At 33.7% G+C, this 22350-nt stretch overlaps 1 protein-coding gene across 6 annotated transcripts; it reads left to right on the top strand.

The window, feature by feature from the left end:
• The first annotated feature begins 2253 nt into the window (after positions 1-2253).
• On the top strand, positions 2254-21865 carry LOC150104624 (molybdopterin synthase catalytic subunit-like). 6 transcript variants are annotated; one of them, XM_090395817.1, is made up of 3 exons: positions 2257-2355; positions 7150-7273; positions 8660-9544. In XM_090395817.1, exon 3 carries the CDS (start codon positions 8777-8779, stop codon positions 9212-9214), a length of 438 nt encoding a protein of 145 aa, XP_090251943.1. In that variant the 5' UTR covers positions 2257-2355; positions 7150-7273; positions 8660-8776; the 3' UTR covers positions 9215-9544. The 6 variants fall into 6 exon arrangements, 5 of the variants coding, with proteins under 5 accessions (XP_090251945.1, XP_090251944.1, XP_090251943.1 ...); XR_016548578.1 differs by lacking the exons at positions 2257-2355; positions 7150-7273 and adding exons at positions 2466-2587; positions 21568-21865 and having other exon boundaries at positions 8660-8771; XM_090395816.1 differs by lacking the exon at positions 2257-2355 and adding an exon at positions 2478-2587.
• The last annotated feature ends 485 nt before the right edge of the window (positions 21866-22350 follow it).

Below are 22350 nucleotides of genomic sequence, written 5' to 3'. Positions count from 1 at the left end.
GTTCCTGGCCAATTGACAAAAATGTCATCCACATACCGTAGCCATCTCTTAGGTTTCTTGTGATAGTTTTTTAGAGCGTTCCTTTTCGCTATATCATTTGGGAAGGTTATTTGGTCTAGCTACTCACTGATGAAGCCTCAAAAAGGCTGAAACCGGTCTGGGTAGTGACCTCCCACCATAAAGTAATGACAGCATACATTTCCTAGGAAATATGTTTTTACATTATGGAAAATACCAAGAATAGCGATCAGAACTTTACCACCTTTGCTGCGAGTTGCCCGAGATTGTACTACGTACTAGGACTACTTGCATTAGCTCAAGCTAGTAATCGCCGATACTTTTATAGTTTACTATACTATATTCGGCATGAAACTCTCTGATTCCAATCTTTGAGTTTCTTATTCGGTTTTAAAACAATATGGGATTTAATATTCCCTTAATTTAAATAATGTTTATATCGCCGAAATGAAGCCTATTGGCTCTTTATATTTAAGTAACTTTGTTTGTTGTGTTTAACTTTTTTTATGCACTAATGCCCCCTGATGATGTAAGTCATACGACTTACGAAACTTGTCGGATTTTCACGTATCCTGTTCGTATTTAATAAACATATGTTCTCAATACCGGAATCTATCTCGCAATTAAATAAAATATTTAAGAAGAGTTTATGGCGATTACATCCCAAAACTTAGAAACAGGCATGAAATCTGTTCATGAAAAAGATGATGGCAATGACGTCGTGTTTCGAACATTTCAAGGAATAGACGATCGAATTGAAATCTTCTACAGTGTAATATCTTTGTCTGAACGGATGGATTCTTATGTCTGTTGTTGATGGAATCTTTTTTTCGTTTTGAATTTACATAACTATACATAGCCTAGCTAGATAGGGTATAAAGGCCTCGCCTACTCCCAATTAGGGAATAAAAGGCGTTAGTTGATTTTTTTTTTATTTACATAGCCTAGTTCCTTGGAACTTGAATAATTTCTTCAGTATTTCCAGTTTTGAATGTTTCACAAATTCTTTTGCTCTCTTTCTTTCTCTTTAAGTGATGCTCATGTTTCAGTGAGTGAAATACTTAGCATTTGTTAAATTTTAATTTTCCTTAGATATGTGAAACAGTTTTTTTTAATTATCATTAGTTGCTAATCAAATACTTCCATAAAGTAATTCACAAGGGTTGGAGATATAGAACAAATCATGGCAGTATATACAATTTGCTAGAAAAATTTCTTCTCACAAGTTAGGTAAAGGGAGTGGATGATAAAATCGAAGAGATGAAGAATATCTGGGGAAGGTGTTGTCAGAATAACTAATGTGTCATCTAATGGAACATTCTTGGCCAGACGGGCATTTCCAATTTTTTGAATTTAAAAAGAAAACCAACTTCAGTCTTTTTATCCATTCTCAGTCGTGCCACTGTCCTTGCCAGAGGTGTATAGATGGAGGCGATTTCACTATGCAGTATGTACCCATTACAATCTGTAGAAAGAAACCAGGTACTCATTACATAGTTTAACTGCGTATATCTTCTAGCCAGCTTGCCTGTTTTGTGATTTATAAGTCGAAAAAGGTCATTATAAAAATTCCTTTCATTACGACGAGATATCGAACCCAATCGTTTTCCGACCATAATGACCTCCTATGCTTTTCACCATCTGCAGAAGGGCTTATGTTCTTGGCTAAAGCATTTAACATTCACAAGAAACCAGTACCGTCGACAGAGTGTAGCATAGAGTGAGCCTACCTCAGGGCGCGGCTTAATAAGGGCGCTCGTTCAGCCATATTGGGCTAGGCGCCGTGGCTACGCTAACAATTCCTGTTAGCGTAGCAAGTTCGGAAAGAAATTTTTTTCAAGCTTAAACTGATTAAAAATTATATTTGCGAACAGCAATGACCCAAGAAAGATTAGTTGGTCTAGAAGCTATATCCGCCTCAATAGAGGCGGACATAGCTCAGCTAAATCAAAAATAGCTTATAATTTAAATTTAGAAGAGCTTATAAACAGTTTTATTGTGCAATATCCTCATAGAGCAAACATTTAATTAATATTATTATGTGATCGTTTTGCATTAATGTTTCTGTTGTAATAAAAACAAAATAGCATTTAGAGATTTTCTTATATTTTTTGTTTGCCTCAGGGCGCGATCTGATCTGGCGACTACCCTGGATGAAACTATAGTAGGAAAAAGGAATATTGGAAATGGTGGGGCTGTGAATCATAGTTTAGAAATTACTCGCAAAACAAAATAAATCATTGTATCATCCAATCGTAGAAAGAGTTACCACATTTCCCTTGGGAGAATTAAAAAGCGTTATTATTATTATGGTGATAATAATATTATCGCATAACGGTGATGATGTGCAGTTATTATTATTTTAGAATATTTATTATATTATGTTATATAATAATTATTATTTGTAGAATTACGGGTGGCGCTATCTCATTAGATCTGATTGAGGCTCTAAATAGAACCTTTGATGTGATGAGCAAGCAAGAGAAATTTTCATATATATAGTATATTCAAAGCCTTGGGTTGATGATTACGTTTTATGTATTTATTATTTCTGCTACTAAAGAAATTGGTTAGTTAAGCTGTTTTTATCGCGAACACATACAATTTTTATAAAATAAATATATATAATATATAAAAATTATTCTTTCGGTTATTTCATTTCGATCTTTTTGCTTGAAATGTTGCTTCTCACTTTAGAATATCACGCAATATCCTGGAACAAAATTTTGTGATTATGCATATATTTGCATGTTTTCCTTGAGTGTGAAGAAGTGGTAGAGAAACATACAAATGCCAGTGACCCAGCTAGAGGTCTGGGGCATGAAGGTGTACTGTTGCGTACTAGTTAAACATTGGAAAAAAAAGGAGTAAAATAGAATTCTGCACTGAAGGAGTTTTTATAGGATTTTTGCGGGAAAAGATTTTAACATACATGACGAGAGGGGAATAAACAAGATCCCCTGCAAGAGTGTATTAATAAGGATTTGTTTGAGGACTACTTAAAAAAAAAAAAAATGCTGAGTGGTGAATAAGTGAAGTGCCTTTTCAGCGAATAAGTTAAAGGAAAAGCTTTATTTTCATTATCCCTATAACTCTGTGGTGTGTGTGTGTGTGTGTATGTATGTATGTATGTGTATAATCATTTTGCATTAATGTTTCTCTTGTAATAAAAACAAAGTAACATTTGGAGATTTTTTGTTTGCCTCAGGGCGCGATCTGATCTGGCGACTACCCTGGATGAAACTATAGTAGGAAAAAGGAATATTGGAAATGGTGTGGCTGTGAATCATAGTTTAGAAATTACTCGCAAAACAAAATAAATCATTGGATCATCCAATTGTAGAAAGAGGATGTGTAAGAGCAAAGTTATGTATGTGTACACACAAACATCTCAGGAGGCTTAGGGGCCCACTGTCAGGCAGTTTATCAAACCATACCTTAAACACATTCTTTAAAGGTATGTTAGGTATTTTGCGAATATTAGTTAGTGTTGCCCTCTCAGGATCGAATGTTTGGCTCCATGAAGATGCCCACTTAAGTTATTTATTATTGTTATTTTATTATTTTTTTTTTTCAGTCTTTCAAAATGTCTGAATGGTCCACTCCCTAACCAGCAGCCTGTGAGCTCATATCTCACTGTGGGCATCATGTTTTTTTTTTTTTTTTTTCTCCTTAAGGTGGAAACCTTAAGAGATTTTTGCCTGCTCACATTGTTGATAAGTCTTATTTTCATAGTTTGCCTGTTTTATTGCTGATTTTCACACTACGTTTTTTTGCAACAATTATTCAGTTTAGTTTATCATCATCATCATCATCAAATTAATGATATATACCTCTAGGGGTGTACAGGATATGATAGTACTACATGAAAAATTACATCATTATTAATTTCCTGTCTACAATTTTCCTCCAAATCAGTCTGTTACCTGTCAAGACTCCAACATTATCAGAACGTATATTTCTATCTTCTAAGGCACTTTTTACTGTATCAATCCACCTATGTCTTAGTCTTTCTCTGGGTCTTTTTCCTGCCAACATGGCAGAGAACACTTGTTTTGCTAATCTTTCCTCTCCCATTCTGTTTAAGTGACCATACCACCTGAGATTAGCTCTGCTCATGCATTCCTGGATGCTGGCAATGTCAAGTTCTTTCCTAATATCCTCATTTTTAATATGATATTGCCATCGATGCCATCTGTTCATGCCGTTAATCTTTCTCAGGATTCTCTTATCTGCAGTCTCTAGTCTTTGGGCAAGTGTTTTACTTCTGACCCAGCTCTCAGATCCATAGGCTAAAATTGGCTTGAATACTGTCTTGTATACAGCTAATTTAGTGTTTTGGCTAATTTCTCTCTTATTCCATATAAATATAAATTTGTTCAGTTGACTTCCTACCATTCCAGGTTTATTGATTCTCTTGCCTGTTTCCATATTTAATTTACCATCTCCACTAAAAATCCTGCAAAAGTAGCTGAAATGTTTTACTTGTTCTATAGGTTCTCCATTCACAATGCATGTGTTGTGAATGTGCTGTGAAGAATTCATGTAGGAGGTTTAATGGGATATTATCAGCACTGAGAAAGGATTAAAAACAGTTTTAATACTTCCAATATTTCGTTCTGTCGTAGAGACATCTTCAGAGATTACAAAAAAACCTTTTGTAACAACACACACAAATATAATACTATAGTAAGTGAAACTAAAGTCCTATCTAGGTGGTACCTAGATAGGACTTTAGTTCACTTACTACTGTATTATATTTGTGTGTGTGTGTTGTTACAAAAAGTTTTTTTGTAATCCCTGAAGATGTGACAGAGACGAAATATTGGAAGTATTAAAATTGTTTTTAATTCTTTCTCAGTGCTGATAATATTCGATTAAACTTCCTACATGAATTCACAATGCAGTTGATATTTTCATTGTTTCTGCCTAATTTCATTGTTTTTGTCTTTTTAATTCTGGCCTTCACTATATCTATTACAACAGTCTTTCACTTTAGTCAGGGAATCTTGCAGACTTGCAGTGGATTTATTTAGAATTATGACATCATCTGCAGAAAACAAAGAGCTGAGATTAACATCTCCAATTTTGATATCAGGTTTAATACCACTTTCCTTCATAATGTGATCCATATAGATAATGAATAACAGAGGGAATAAGTACATCCTTGTCTGACACCAGATTTAACATTAAACCACCTGTACTTCCTTCAATTCTAACTGCTGACTTACACCTTAAATAAAGACTAAGTATTGCTTGATATAATGGCCATTGACATCATATAACCATAGCGTTTTGAACAGCTTCTCTCTTGGCATCTTGTCATATGCCTTTTCCAGATCTACAAAACTTAAGTACAGATCTTTGTTATATTCCCATGATTTCTCGACTGTTTGTCATAAAGTGAAAATCTGATCCTGACAGCTCTATTTGGTGTGAATTCCATCTTGTTCTTCACTAAGCTTCTCTTCCACAATCCTTCTCAACCTTTTCTCACATATACTTGCATATATCTTACCAGGAACACTCAGTAGGGAAATTCTCACATTTAGTTTTATTTCCCTTTTTATATATGGGTACAACGGAAGCTCTACTCCAATCATCCGGAATTCGTCCTTCTGAACTATGCAGTGCAGCCACTGTAAAACTTTTATACCTCCATACTTGGGCATTCCTGGTCGAAAATCATCTACTCCTGCTGCCTTTCCACATTTCAGGCTTTTGATAGCTTTTTCTACTTCAAGTATGGATATGTATTCCTGACTGCATGCCTGGTCAGTTTTTTACCACTGTGCTGTCATCACTGCTTGTTTCATTTAGCAAATTTTCGAATTAATTACTCCATACTTCAAGGATATCTTTTTCTCCCATTTTCATATAACCTTTATCATCTCTAATTCCTTTTACAGACTCTTTCCTCCATTTCTGAGCTTCTTCAACAACTTCCAGAATATCTTGCCACCTTCTTGATATTTATTTTCTATGTTGTTACCAAAGTCCTCCCATGACTTTTGTTTAGCTAATTTTACACAGTGTTTTGCTTTCTTACGTTTGTCTCTGTATTCTCTAAGAGCAAAAGCTGACTTATTTGCCGGCAACTTTTGATATGCTTTCTTCTTTTCTTTCACTGCCTCTTTAACTTCCTGTGTCCACCATGGAGTTCTATTTTTCTATCCTTACAGACAACCTCATCACATGCCTCTTTGGCTGAATTAATCAATGTTTTCTTTAAGATTTGCCACTGAATCTACAAGGTTGGGTTCCTGTTCTCAAACTGTTTCATTTTTTTCCTGAATCATGTTTGTGTATTTTAGTCTACAGTTCACATCTGAGAGCTGCTCAACTTTTATTCGCTTTAAAACTTTCTTAGATGTTCGTCTTTTCAATATGAAATTCAATTTTATCCTGCTAAAGACTAAATGGTGATCACTTCCAATTTCAAATCCTCTGTACACTCTGGTGTCCTGCGCCAGGAAGAAAACATCACTATCAACAATAACATAGTCAATGAGACTTTTCCTATTCCTTGCCTCTTCTTTTCATGTTAATTTGTGCACATTTTTATGTTGGAACATCTACCACTGTTCTGTTGCTTCTTGTTTAATTTTAACAGCCTTTCAAAGTAATTAAACTAATTACTGCAAATGTCTAGAATGTCTTTGGGTTCTGTGTGACCTTTTTCATCTTTATTCCCTTTCACTGTACTCTCTCCTACATTTTTAAGCACTTTCCTGTGACTTTTGTTTACTTGTACACATATCTTAGCTTTCATACATTTTTCTCTGTATTCTTTTAGGTCACATGCAACTTGCTTGCTAGAACATGAAATATTTGTTGGCTTTTCCAGGCCTACCTCTGTTTGAATCCACCAGTTAGTTGTCATTTTTCTATCCTTGAATTGTAATAAATGATTTGTAAGTTCATTTTTTTTTTATGTCTCCCTACCTACGAATGGTTGTAAACCTATTGTATCACTTCTGTGAGTGGACTAAGAATTTTTTTTTTACATAATTTTTATTATTTTACTAATTTTTTTTGTATTTTGTAAATTTATATTTTTTATATAGTCAGTAATGTGATATTATATAGTCAGCTCATGAGACTAAACGTAACTTTTTCATGTCGTTTCAGGCCTCCAATAAGTGGGGTGGTGGTCCCACACCATGTAAGACATTCATCTTCCACCTAAAAAAAACCCATAAATATCCACACCTGCAGTGCGATTTGAACTTGCAGCCTGTTGGTTTGAGAACAGGTATGCTAACCACTCACTCAACTAAACTGACAAATTAAGTTATGATCTGTACTGTCGATAGGGTTTAGCATAGTGGCAGTCTGTCTCACGGCACGGCTTAAAAAGGGCGCTCATTCAGCCATATTGCAATAGGCACCATTCGCTACGCTAACATTCCTGTTAACGTTGCAAGTACAGAAAGAAGTTTTTCCAAGCTTTAACTGATTAAAAATTATTTGCGAACAGCAATAACCCAATGACGATTGGTTGGTCCAGCAACTGTATCGATAGAGGCGGACATAGTTTATAAATTAAATTTAGAAGAGCTTGTGAACAGTTTTATTGTGCAATATCCTCATAGAGCAAACATTTAATTAATATTATTATGTAATTGTTTTGCATTAATGTTTCTCTTGTAATAAAACAAAATAGCAGTTGGAGATTTTCTTATATTTTTGTCTTATAATAAATCAGGAGCAATATTTAATTGTTTGCCTCAGGGCTTGATCCAATCTGGCAACGGCCCTGGTTATGATTTATAATATTGCTTAATAATTTATAATAATTGTACTTACACAGTTTTAATTTCTCACTTCATGGTAGTGGAATATTTTTTACAAATTATTTTTCAAGTATTTCTGATTATATACCACATCACCAGGCGATGCTGTGCATATCACTAAAAATAATATCTACCTTTCCTCCAGAATTATTTTGGAGGAGAAGTGGGTTTATTATTATTATTATTATTCCTGATACCTCCAAAGAGTCTGAAGACTCATCGCGGGAGGACACCTACTATACGACTGTCTCAACCACTACACCGAACCTCTACTACGAATCTTCTCCATCAACGCCATCTACCGCCCACCTCCACCACCACAACAACAACTAGTATTTTTTGTCTGTAAATTGCGTGTGTTCTGAAGGGCCAATTTGTCTGTATGCGGGATGAAAAACCCGAGTTTCTGGAAGAAAAACCCTGCTACCTTTATAGTACTTCCATTGCACTAAAAATACTAATATTTGTTTAAAATGAAATGTTTTTGCATTTGAGAGCACAGCCTTTAAAAATTTATTCTTTCCATATGAGGACCCATTTATCAAAAAAAAAAAAAAAGTTATGTGATCTCTATCTAAAGGTTAACAGTTGCATATGAAATAGAACATAGCAAATTTGTATTCGAAGTATGAAAGAATGATAGTAGTCAGAATGTTGATCATTATTGTAATTAAAAAATTCATTTTTAATACAGAAATGCAAGTATGAATAGTTGTACAGAATATAAATTGGTACAAAGAAATTAGACAACAGCTGCTTTAAAAATAGTAATTAAATAAATTGAATACTTTAATTTTTTAATTAATAAAAGTTGAAGTAATTGTGAATATTTTGTGTATTTACAGATTATTAACATTATCATATCGGTTTTAGAAGAATGAGTGAAGATCAGATAACGAAAGATTTATAATTTCTGGAGTTGGAAGTATTTGTTCTACATAGATGAACTTTAGTTTGGTAATATGGATTACATAGAAATAACTGAAGATAAAATTGATATTAATGATTTAACTGCTAAAGTTACTTTATCATCTTGTGGAGCTATTTCTGTATTCATAGGGACAACAAGGAATCATCACAATGGAAAAACAGTGGTATATTTAGAATATGAAGCCTATGATAAAATGGCTAAGAATGAAATGTGGAAAGTTTGTAAAGAAATGAAGAAAAAATGGCCAGTTAAAATAATAGCAATGGTTCATCGTAAAGGTGTTGTACCTATTGGTGATGCAAGTGTTCTTATTGCTGCTTCATCAGAACATAGAAGAGAAGCACAGGAAGCTGTGATGTGGGGAATTAGTGCCCTAAAAGCTGTGGTTCCAATATGGAAAAAAGAAGTGTATGAAGGTGGCAATTATGAATGGCAAGAAAATAATGAATGCACTTGGAAAAGTGCTTAGTTACTATTTTAAAAAGTATACTGAGATTGCTTTTAGAGTAACATGAAAAAAAAATATTACATTTTCTACAATGTATTATGCATCTGAGGAATTATTTAGTTACTGAAGTAATACTCAGTCATTTGATATTTAGCTACCCTTATCTGGCCCGGTACTGGATATAATGAGAAATAGTTGCCAGAGGCATGATGATCAAGGCTTAAAAAATTATATTCTGATCACATCTACAGTATTTACTTTTTGATGTGATGTGTATTTTGTTTTTTATAGTAAAAGGATGTATATAAACTGTAGTGTAGTGACCAAAATTAAAAAAAAAAAAGTCATTTATATAGTATTGAATTTAATTTAATTTCCACATCTTTTATTATTGAAACATATGTAAATTGCTATAAAATATTCTCAGTCATGCATGCATGCTACTGCTTTCCTTTATAAAATATTATTGGGAAAAAAGGGCCATGGTAGCAATTGGATCACTACATGTAGAAGGAACAGCTTGAAATTTAGAATGAATTATATATCATATATATATATATATATTGTAGATCATCATCTATATATACATGATGATCTACAATGATGACCTACACTGTGGCCAGTAGAAGAAAGAATGATTATGATAGGATGGGATTGATTGATGGAAATGGAGGAATGATAACTGCTGCGGAGGATATAATTGAGATATTTAAAAAGATATGAAATATATTTAATGAGAAATTTACAAAGGTATTTCATTCTTATGAATGTAACATCATGCAGAACTTGAAAGCAGTGGGAAAAAAGGAGGAACTGTTAGTAAGTGAACAGGAGGTATATGAGGAATTGTGAATAGACTTGATGTAAATAAGGCTATCGGACTTGATGCTATTTCACCACTTGTTTTAAGGGAATGTTCTGGAGAGTTATCAACAGCTTTTACATATCTTTTCAACATGAGTCTTTCACTGAGTCAAGTTCCAGAGGACTGGAAAGAGGGCTAAGATTCAGAATTGGGTTGACAATAGAAAAATACTCTTTGGCAGCCAGCATGGATTCATTAAAGGAAGATTGTACTTTAGCAATCTGCTTACTGTTTATAATAAAATGACAAATGCATTGGATAAGGGTGTTGCATATACAGTGGTATATTTAGATTTTGCAAAAGCATTTGATAAGTTGCCACATGACAAGCTGGTAATTAAATTGGAACGGATGGGGCTGAACAGTAGATTAGTTCGCTGGACTAGAGATTGGCTGTCTGATAGGTATCAGCAAGTTGTCTATGGAGGAGCAATATTCCAGAAGAGGAAAATTACTAGTAGTGTTCTCCAAGGGTCTGTTTTGGGTCCATTGCTGTTTAATTTGTTTGTAAATGATATTTGGAGAGGTCTAAATGATGATGTGCAGATGATGCAAAGTTTGGGGAGAGCTGCTTGGAGTAGAGCAGATGCTGTGTCTTTGCAAGAGGACTTGAATACGCTGACTGAATGGGTAAATGAGTGGGGAATATCAATTCAATGTTGCAAAGTGTAAGGTTTTGAAATTTGGGAAGCAGAGATGGGATGTAGAGTACATCGGTGGAAATATCTTGGAAGAGGTAGAGGAGATTAGCGATCTGGGAGTGATTGTAGACAAGGACCTAACATTTCATGGACGTTAATAAAATTGTGAGGAAAACACAGTGGATAATGGGAATGATATAAAGGACACTGATTTGTAGAAGAAAGGATATTATGGTTCCCTTGTATAAGGCTTTGATCAGGCTACATAGATTACTATGTGCAGATTTGGTCATCTGATTTTCAAAAAGATGATGTATTGGAAAAGATTCAGAGACAATTGATTAAGGTGGTTTCTGGTCTCTGGAATGTTGAATATGAAAGACAGATTGACAAAATGCAATTTGCAGAAATTGGTGGATAGAAGGAGGAGAGGGGATCTGATTGAGACATATAAGGTTAAGAGGTTATTACCAGATTAATGTGGGGAGGTTTTGCACATAATGGGTGAAGATAGGAAGAAAACGAGAGGTCATCCCTGGAAGCTGTATAAGGAGAGTGAATAAGGGGATGAGGAGCAGTTTTTTTTTGCATGGAGAGTGGTGAGTGATTGGAATGCATTCCCCAAGAGTGTGATGGGCACAGTATGATAAACTTTGTATAACAGTGGACCTCCAGTGATGAGTCTTTGACTCCATGGAGGTTTTTTTTTTTTTATATTGTTGTTTCAAATATGTACAGTGATCATCTATTCAGTATATTATTTTGCAAGGTTCAGTACTTTGTGCTACATATAATGAGATTTAAATAGTAATGATGATAACATAGTTTTTTTTTTTTAATAACAATAACAGTAATAATTTACAATTATTTTGTTCAGTTACATAAATTGTATAATATTACAGGTTGTAGTTTACTTTTTTTTTTTTTCAAGTTTGAAAAGGTGTGATTATACAACAGTATTTACACATATGCAATCAAAATATTATATTTCCTAATTCTCACAAATATGCAGTGTAAACTCATGATTTACATTTTTTTTATTATATTGTATACATTTGATACAGTTATTACATACATTTGATTACATATGATACATTACTTACATTTGTTTACATATGATACTTACATTACATACATTTGTTTACATATAATACATACATTACATATATTGGTTTACATGTGATACATACATTACATACATTTGGTTACATAAGATACATCTTGGATGAGAAGTAATTTCTTTGCTTTCATCCTTGAAGCTTATATGTAAGCTTATCTGAGGATGACACCAGTTGGTTATTATTTATTGTTTTTTTTTTTTGTTGTGTTGGGAAGCTACGAAATCTATGATTGAGAAATTCGCACGCACACACACATACAATAACTTGGAATGTATTGATGCGTCACTGAACTGGAAGCCTGAACGAAAATATCGTGTTTCATTAAGTTTGCATGGTATTTTGGGTGCGTGTTTCTTTTTCATAGTATGTCCTTAGAGCTCTTTTCAGGCTATTGTAGTTTGTAAGGTTTCTGTATTCAAAAGGTAATTTGTTTATCGTGTCTGGGATGTAGAAGTTTCGTGTGGCCTTTCCGTAGTGATTATTGTATTTATATGTGATATAATTAGTTGTCTGAGGTCTTGTTATGCAATATGTGTTTCTGACTGTCCTGTAGTTTGCATCGAAATAATGTTTTAGCAAAGCTGATTAGTAACATAAATGTTTTGCTGTCAGTATTTTGTGTTCTGAAATTGCAGTGTATATAAAGTCGTTATTGTCTCTTTGTTCCCAAAAGATCAGTTTTATGATTTTGTACTGTAACGAGATTAATCTATTTAGTTTGTAGGGTGCACCAAAAGCATACGTTGTTATAGCGTATCTTACTATATTTTGGAATAGTGCTTTGTATATTAGTGTTTTTAGGCACGTGGGGACTATGTCTTTTAACCTGTAGAGTGTGCCAGTTATTGTTCGGAGTTTGTTGTGTAGATGGTTTATGTAGCTATTCCAGTTCATATCTGCATCGAAGTAAATTCCAAGCTATCGTATTGTTTCAGTCTGAGTGATTATAGTGGTTTCACTGTTCTGGGTGTTTTTTATGTTGGAGAGTGGATGTTGGATGGTTATATATTTGTTATCAACTGGTCGAGTCAGTGGATTTCTGAATATCATTAATTTTGTCTTATCTGAGTTTAGGTGTATGGAGTTTTTCGTGAGCCACTCTGTGATCTGATTTATGTCATGTTGCAGATTTGTTTGGGCTATGTTTGTGTTATTATGGATGGATATTATCGCTGTATTGTCTGCGTATTGGAATATCTTACCTTTGAGAGGTAGCTGATTAATATCGTGCATGTAAATGTTGAATAGAGTTGGGGGGAATACTGCTCCCTGTGGCACTCCACAGGTTACTGGTAGCTCTCTGCTTTGGTTTGACCCGATATGTGTGATATACTTTCTATTTTGAAGGTAGTTTGTAAACCACCTGTGCAGAGGCCTGTCTATTCCAACTTGCCTCAGCTTTTCTAACAAGATTTGATGTGCGAGTATATCGAATGCTTTAGTTAGATCAATAAAGACTACCATGGCAATTTGGTTTTTGTCTAAGGCGGTATTAATTACGTCTGTAAAGTCTTCCAAGAGAGATGTTTAGGTGTTTATATTTTTATTATATTGCATACATTTGTTACAGTTATTACATTCATTTGATTACATATGATACATTACTTACATTTCCTTTTTTTTTTGAAATTATTCCCTTATTTTTCTGAAAACCATATTGTGTTTTGGGAATAATATGAAAGGTGTATGCTGTGAGTTTCTTCAGTATGATCTGCTGCATAATTTGATTGATAATTTGTAATGTTGCTATGGGTCTGTAATTTGCTGATTAAATTTCTTTTTCCATGTTTGTATATGGGTGTGATTATAGCGGTTTTTAGCATACTTGGTATCTGTCCTGTTTTAAATATTTTGTTTATTCATTTTAGTAGGATAGATAGGACCTAATCTAGTTACTTGATATCCTTAGGTTTTATACCATCAATTCCTGGGCCTTTGTTTGGTTTGATTTGATGTATTGCAGAGAGAAGTTCTGCTTCTTTTATCGTTGGGAACCATAATGTCTGTTTTGATTGTGGTCCAAGTGGAGGGGTCACGTTTTGTGATTGGGGAAATATTTCTGTGCAGTTCTTGGATGGAGTCTACAAAGTATTGGTTAAAGTCATTTGCTAGTTGTTGGATAGGTTTTGCGTATTTCATGAAGCTGTGTTTTATGGTTTCGGAGGTGGTTGTGTTGAGAGCATAGTCTAGCATCTCGTTGATCAGGTACCAGGTTTGTTTCATGTTGTTTTGTGCAGAGGTTAATTTGTCTCTATAGTAGTTTCTTTTTGCATTTCTTATTTGTGTTGTAAGGCAATTCCTTGTTATCCTATATTCAGTTTTTAAAGCTGTGTTATTTGGATATCGCTTTAATTCTTTCCATAGAGCGTCCTTTCTGTGTATTTCTAGGATTAAGTTTTGTGTTATCCAAAGATTTTGGGTTGTTTTTGAGCGAATTCTGACTTTCTTTGCAGCTTTCTTATATATTTCCTCCAGTGTGAGTCTAATGTTATTGTATAAGCTATCTACTGAATCTGATGCCATGTGTTTCCAGTTGGTTTTTCTTATTTTGTGGTTGATTACTTCTTCGTCTATTATTGTTTTGTGTTGCTTTTCTTCTGTTTTTCTTGTGTGGATATTGTCTTAGTGTGCAGGTTTAGAGCCATGAAGTAATGATCTGCTACTTTGCATTTTATGATTGATGCAGTGTAACTGTTTGGTAGTGCTCGGACGTTTATGTGATCTAGGCAGGAAGCAGTGATAGTATTTCCGAATATTTCTTCTCTAGTACATGATGTTATTGTTGGTATTAGATTATACATGGATAGCGTGTCTAGGTATTGTACAGTGTTGTTCTGGTTTTCGTTTGCAATATTTATGTTTATGTTGCCGATTATCATTAGGTGTTTGGTTGAGCATATTTCTTGGCGTGAAAGCCAGTAATTGAGTTTGTGCAAGAATTTATCATGTTTAAGTTTGGCGGCCTGTAAATAGCATTTAGTATTATGGGATGCTGTCTATTTGTTGTATTAGTGATTTCGAGGCAAAGGGTTTCAGCATGCTCAAATCGATAGGCAGTTTCTTTTGCTATTAATTTATGTTTGATAAATATTAATATTCCACCCCCTCTTTTTATTTGGCGGCATGATCTATGTTGTTGGAAGCCTGGAATTTGGAAAGCAGTCGCTTCGTCATTAGTTATGGATATTTCTGGTGGACTAATATATTAATAATACCGGTGTAATTCCTCAGATAAGCCTGTAACAATAACCAATGTTTTCAGATGCTTCTGATGTTAATATGCAAGATTGAGAGTCCTCTCGCTTGTACTGTGTTGTTTCCATGCATCAAGCGAGTCGAAAGTATGATTGCTGTTGTATTCTGGTGCGATTACATCTATCTGATGGTTCACATGCATTTTTGTTGTGTTGAGGTCTTCTTATTGATCTAAATTGGAGTCCTTTATTTCACTCTGGCAACCTATCTATGTCTTTCGAACTTTTTATTTGTATAGACTTTGAAGTTTGTGACTTTCTCAAGAGTATCTTGCTGTCTTTGATCCACAAAAATTGATAATTTTTTTCTGTTTTTTGCTTTTCTTGCTTGGTACATCAGATTCTGATTGAAAGATGTTAAATACTCAGATAGAAATAGTGGTGTATTGTCTTGCATTGCGTTTAAGTCCTTGACAACTGATTTTTTCAGTCTGCTGGCTTTTATGAGATTGTCTCTTGTAGCCTTTCTTGTCAGACGAACTATGACTGGTGCAGGTCGTGGCGAGCCTTGTTTTTTGTTCTTCCTGGGAATCCGATTTATGGTCTGAATATCATTATGCTGTAGAGGGATGTCAATTACATGACCTAATTTATAACTATGTCTCTGAGATTTTCGGTAGATTAGCTTTCTGGAAGACCGTTTATGACAAGGTCTTCTTTATGTTTGTTGTTGATTTAAAAGTTCGTATTGTAGTTTTAGGGAATTAAATTCTTGACGGAGTTCGGATCTGTCTTTTATCAATTTGTGTTGCCTGTCAGTTAGTATGTTAATACTGGTTTTAATGTCTTTTACCGTTTGTAAGGCTTCTTTGACTGTTTATTATTAAATTTAACAAACTCTTCATATTCACAAATTGTTTTCGTTATTTGTTTATTCTGTTTATCAAATAGTTCTTGGACAAGATCTACTAAGCTGACTTTTATATTTTCTAAACCTTTTTCTAGTAATAAATTTACGGAATTCAAATTATAAGACTCACCGGTATTTTTTTGCCTGTTCAGTTCATCGTTCTATTCTGCCTCCGGCATAATCAGTTGCACTGTGGGTGGCGCCGTTTCTTTGTTCTCTCTGCAGTTTAAGCATTTCCATTCCCCTCATTTGGCATTGGATTTGCGTTGCCATGTTGTTTCTGAAATTCCAGAACATGTAAAGTGAAGATTCCTAAGGCATTTTCTGCAGGTTATGTGACTTCCATCGGACGGTAATTCCTTCAGGCACTTGTTGCACTTCATGACTCGCCTTTCTTCCCTTGGACAACTGTAAAGATGGCGATGTCCTTTGTTCTATGCTCATTAGTGATCACGGTGAACTGTGTTCAATTTTCAGCAGACTCAGATTTTGGATTCCACTTGGCCGATTTCAATAAATTATATATCACTGTCTTCAGCATGACAAGTAGAGTTACTTTATGACACTTTTTAATAATAATAATAAATAATAAAATTATCTGTCTGAAGAAAATATTTGGTGAGAGAATGAACATACAGAATCATCGAACCTAGGGCTAATAGGAAGGAGATGCAGAACAAAGAATACTGAATTGGAAATGGTCAAAGAATACTGGACGTAGCATCAGGAGTAATGGAAGGAGTTATTGGGATTGGACAGGTTGACTCTGCTAAAAAAATATAGCCATTAGTATGGCTTATTGTCGATGTTGATTGCAGGAGAATAGAGTTAAAGGAATAGAATATAAAAGTTATTCTATTTTTAGGGAAGATGAGAAAACAGGATGGGTAGGAGTATTGTTAATGATGGCAAAACAGTTAGCCAGCAGGAGTAGGGATTGGAATTCACTAAGAAGGTAGAATCATGGGAGACAGCATTTGAGGCTGTGTTTAGTGTGAGATAGAGGCCAACAGCACAAAATATATAGTCAGTTGCTGCAGGCTTGTGAGATACAAAAAAGATGGCATGCATTGGCAAATTAGCTTATTGAGCAGAGGGCCAGTAATTACAGGAAACTATATGGGGTTATAAGTTGGAAGCAGGAAGAAACATGTGTGGGGATGGGGAATGTGATCTATGCAGCTTCTGAGAGATGATTATCTAAACCAGCACATGATGGAGGAGGACCCCAGGGAAGAATGTTGATCTTGTGGTGGCATCAGGAGATATGTCCATAACCAAAGTAGGTACTTGATGTGGAACTGCAGAGTGGGTGATTATGGCAATCTTTTGGAAGCTGTATGGAGCAGTGTCTGCATCAGAAACTGCAAGGGAAGTGCATTTTTGTAAGCTTGCATACCTGCCATCAAGAGAATAAATCAGATGGGATTTATTTGGCTTTAGCCAAGTAGATAGTGGCTTTGCTTGCCATTCAGAAGGCTGCAGATTTTTATCTTTCTATGGCATGGATGTTTTATGAAAGTTGCAAGGTGATTAGGTGATTTTTGTTGCCAGTGCAAGACCATGACTCTGCTTACTAGAGGCATATAAAGTGCCTCGAAAAGTTATGTTTTTTCCAGAGCAGGATTCTCAGATTATTGTTATTATTAATTTTTATATTGATCCCATACACGAGAGAACTTATAAGCACATAAATGCTGTGTCTGAGGTGAGGTGAGAGTCAGAAAGAAGTTTATTGACATTTTTTTTGAAGAGTTGCAGGTTGTAACTAATTGGAGATATTTTTTGTGGTAGGCTATTCCAGAGGACAAGTAAAGATGAAATAAAAGAGGAAGAAGAAAAGCAGTCTCAATGTGTTTGCAGTTGCACAGTAAAGGGGTGCTGAGCATCTTTTATATTAACAGGTGCAAAAGAAAGTGGAAGAATGATGACTGCCAGTTCAGTAGAGCAATGACCCATTAAGGTACCTGTAGAATAGACACAAGAACTGAAACACTGCATCTGTGAAATAGAAGTTGAAATGAATCTGTAAGAGAGGAGCTCATATATGAGCTGAATTGATTTCCTCTGGATGGCATCAAGAATTTTTAGAGAAGTTTTAGGTGCTCCACCCCAAACATGAGCAGTATTTAACCCTCATCTGAAAAATTCCAGAACTTTCACTGTTTGTATATAACATAGTTTGATACATGATATGAAAATAATGAATCAAAGGTTGATGTAAGGAAAGGAAAACAGATCTGATATGACTTTATATTCTTAGCTGTGGCTAAAGATGTCTTGCCTTTCGCACTTGTGCTTCTTCTTTTCTTGAACTTTCTGTCACTGAACTAATCAACTCAAATCTATCTGAACAATAGGTTTTATTAGCTCCTGTTTATATAGATTTATATGCTAATTCTAAAGGAGAATTAGCATATAAACTGATCGTGAACTGAGCTAAAAGTTTAAGAAGTAGACTAAAGAATAAGAAGGGACTTATAAAAATGCAACCTAGGCCATAATGTTGTGTTGGGGAAATCAACAAAATGTGTATTAGCCTGTAGGAAGTAGTGACATTGTAGGTAGGTATACAGCCATCCTTCACATAATGAATTTCTACAAAAATGAATTTCCATAGTAATCAAATGAAAAACTGTTTTTGCAGTAAGCAATTGAAAATAAAAGAATACTTGGTGTTCATTTATTTATCAGTTACCTATTTGTGGTGCTATCCGTGTGCACCTAAATTTAAAACATTAAACCCTCTTCTCCAAAGACAATTGCTGGCTGACACCAAACCACTTGTCCCCTGGGTATAACCCTTCATTATTTCTAATTAGTACAATTATTGGTAATTATCTGCTTCTGGATCAAATCAGTTAAACAAAATATACTACTACCTCCTAAAGAGAAGACAGTAATAGCATATTTTATTTTTCCTTATATCCTCTTAATTGCTATAACAATGAGTTTTAACCTCTCATTGATCTCATTAATTGGTAAAAATCTAATAGGCACATTAGATCTGTTGACTTTTTTGAAATGAAAGATGAAATTCTACAGAAAATATTTTATTTGAGTTCTTCCAGTAAATGGAAAACTCACATGAAAAAAAAAAAAAAAATCTCACATGGTTGAAGTTCATATAGTGATGTATAATTTTTATTGGAATTTTGCACACTTTATATTTATAGAGCTATCTTTGTTTTTACAAAAATAATATATCCTGTTATCAGCAAAATGTGCTCTGCCTTCAGGAAAAGATGGGCATGCTCCATCAGAATAACTTATGAATACAAACTGTACCAGCTACATTGTGTATAAAACTGAGTATTTTTGCCAACTTTCTATATAAGCTTATCATTACGATCCTCTTTCAGGATATTTTATTATCCTGAAAAAAGGATCACTAACCATGTAAGTAAAAAATTAAAAATAAAATAAAATAATAAAAATAAATTGCTTGGTTGTAGACTGTTCGTTATGTAAATGCCAAAGCAGATATTGTGAAAGAGACAGTATCATTTGCATAACATAACTCCTTTGTAGAAGATGAAATTCATCATCGTTATTAGTATAATAATAATAATGATTCACTGCAAGTTAATTTTTGCAAGGGCAGTTTCCTATTTATTTCTGAATCTAACTTTGCATGGTGATTTTATTTAATTTTTTTTTTGGACAGGGGTAGAAACCATTTTTATACTGGCATTATTTGGCAAATTTTAAATAAAACATGTTCACTGTGAATCACGTTTATGACGAGATATAACTATGCCACTTAACAAAATACCAAAGATTTTCCATTTTCTATTTAAGTATTTGCTTGATCACATACAACTCTTCAGGAATTTCCATCTGTTTCTGTTCCATAGAATGTCTCTGCCACAACTTTCTCTTGCCCACTACACAGAGTTCTTTTAATCATATGAGGACAATGAAGAGTTTAGCATTTCCTCAAATCCTTCTTGAAATTTGTGTGTCATCTTTCTAGACTGTCATAATTCATCAATTTTTGGGTTTAGTTAATTTCACTTTGTAATAATACAAATTCTTCTGAACAACATCTTCATTGTAAAGATTAACTTCAGAAGGAGCCATTGCTGTTGAATGTGGTATCAGATTATAAGTATGCACAAGGGTGGACAAAACCTTAATGTGATTTGTATTAGTATATATCATCCATTTATAGTTCTTAGACTTCTGTGTTCTGATAAAGCCTCAGCAATTGCTATTTCATTTCACTTAGAGTTGTGTAGAAATTAATATTATGTTTCTTGAATGATGTAGAAACCTTCTCATTCCCAAACTCCTTTCCTTTATATGTAAAGAACCAGATTCGAATTCCAACTAGAATGTGAACTTTTATAAGAGTTTTCATCTGAAGGTGAGTTAGTTAGTTTTATATGGAGGAGGCAAGACTTTTCATCCCAGAATTTTTTATATTTTTTTTATCCTGCAATCAAAAATAAACTTGCTGATAGAACAAATGCAATTTACAGATAGACAAATATTTGCCCCTATAGACTTAACTGTTTTGGCAGTAATTGCAAAAAAAAAAAAAAAAGAGAAAAAAAAAGAGAATCTGTTTATTTAAATTGACATCATCATCTAATTTTTGTTTCAGAGTTTGATATGCAAATTTTGAAAATCAATGAATGTAGACAAACAGAAAGCATATGCTTTTGTCTTCTGCTGGGATAATCATATTTTCTAAATCACTTTGAGGAATATGTGAAAAGTACTAGGACCCTTAATTTGAGCAACCCCATCATAAAATTGATTCACAGTGTACTTGTTTTATTTAAACTTACCCAAGTAATGCCAGTATAAAAATGGTTCCTATTCCTGTCCCTTTTCAAAAAAAAAAAAAAAAAAAAAAACAGATTAAATAGAATCACCATGCAAAGTTAGACTGAAATAAATCAGAGATTGCCTTTGCAAACATTAACTTGCATGGTGAATCATTATTATACTGATTCGGAATGATGAATTTCATCATCCTCAAAGGAGTTATGCAAATGATACTTTCTCTTTCACAATATCTGCTTTGGCATAATGAACATTCTATAATCAAGTAATTTATTTATATTATTTTTTATTTTTTTTACTTACATGTTAGTGATATGAATAATAAATTATTCCGAAAGAGGATGAGAATGATAAGCTTTTATAGAAAGTTGCCAAAAATACTCAGTTTTATACACAATGCAGCTGGTACTGTTTGTATTCATAAGTTATTCTAAGGGAGCATGCCCATCTTTTCCTGAAGACAGAGCACATTTTGCTGATAACAGGAAATATTATTTTTGAAAAATCAAAGATAGCTTTACAAATGCAAAATTCCAATAAAAATGATACATAACTATCTGAACTTCAACCGTGTGTTTTTTTTTTTTTTTTCATGTGAGTTTTCCATTTACTGGAAGAACTCAAACAATAAATTTTCTGTGGAATTTCATCTTTCATTAAGTCAACAGGTCTAATGTGCCTATTGGTTTTTTACCAGTTAATGTGCTCAATGAGATGCATTTTTCATAGGGTCTGCAGTACTTGAGATATTTTTTCAAGAATTGATACTACCAAAACTACCTACTATATTAGTATTATAATAATATTTAAATTTTCCATAGTTAATTGACAATATATTTTCTCTTCACAGGCATTGATGAGCAGCTGTCACTGAAACATTAACTGGTAGGGTTTATATATGCTCTTTTAATGCTGTTTCTCACAAAAATATGCATATTTTATGGGAAAGTCAAAATCTAACTATATGCACAATGCAGTTATAAGACATTAAAAAAATGTGCACTGGCATTGATATCCTAAATGCATTTTGTTTGTCATTTCCTCTCCTCTCCGTTAATGATGTTTTATGCAACATCTTTGTAAAATAAAATTTAAAAAAAAATTTCTTACAGAATTAGCATAAATAAATTCAGGTATTTTTTGATGTATTTGGTGTAAAGTGCATGCTTAGTAATTATATGCAGTACGATGTTCACACGATGTAGCACAATGCAATACACTTACAAAAACAAAGTTGGATGTACAAAAGGTTCATATAGATTCTGACTTCGAAGAACAATTTGAACATATCATTTCTTTATAGATGATGAATATTCATTAAAATAAGTGTGAATAATTGTTTATTTTTTATAAATAATTAAAAATCTAATAATTTGAGGAAAACACTTGGTGTTATCTATGCACATAAATTCAAAATATTTACCTTTCCTCCCACTCTAAAGACAGCTGCTAGCTGTGAGCACATTCAAACCTCTGTTCTCATTTCAAACTCCAACAGCCTATTAATCACCATTTTCCCATGGTTTCATGTAACTGAACCATCCTTCTATCCATAAAGCTTAACCTAAATACTCAGCACACACCACTCTACACTTAACATTAATGCCGCCTGTTGGCATCAGCTTTCATTCCC

Source organism: Typopeltis vanoorti, chromosome 7, assembly GCF_054136105.1.
Source record: "Typopeltis vanoorti isolate ZY-2024b chromosome 7, IOZ_Tvanoo_1.0, whole genome shotgun sequence".
Classification (NCBI taxonomy): Eukaryota; Metazoa; Arthropoda; class Arachnida; order Uropygi; family Thelyphonidae; genus Typopeltis; species Typopeltis vanoorti.
Note: the sequence above shows the minus strand (reverse complement) of the source record. Positions and strands in the feature narration are given on the sequence as shown.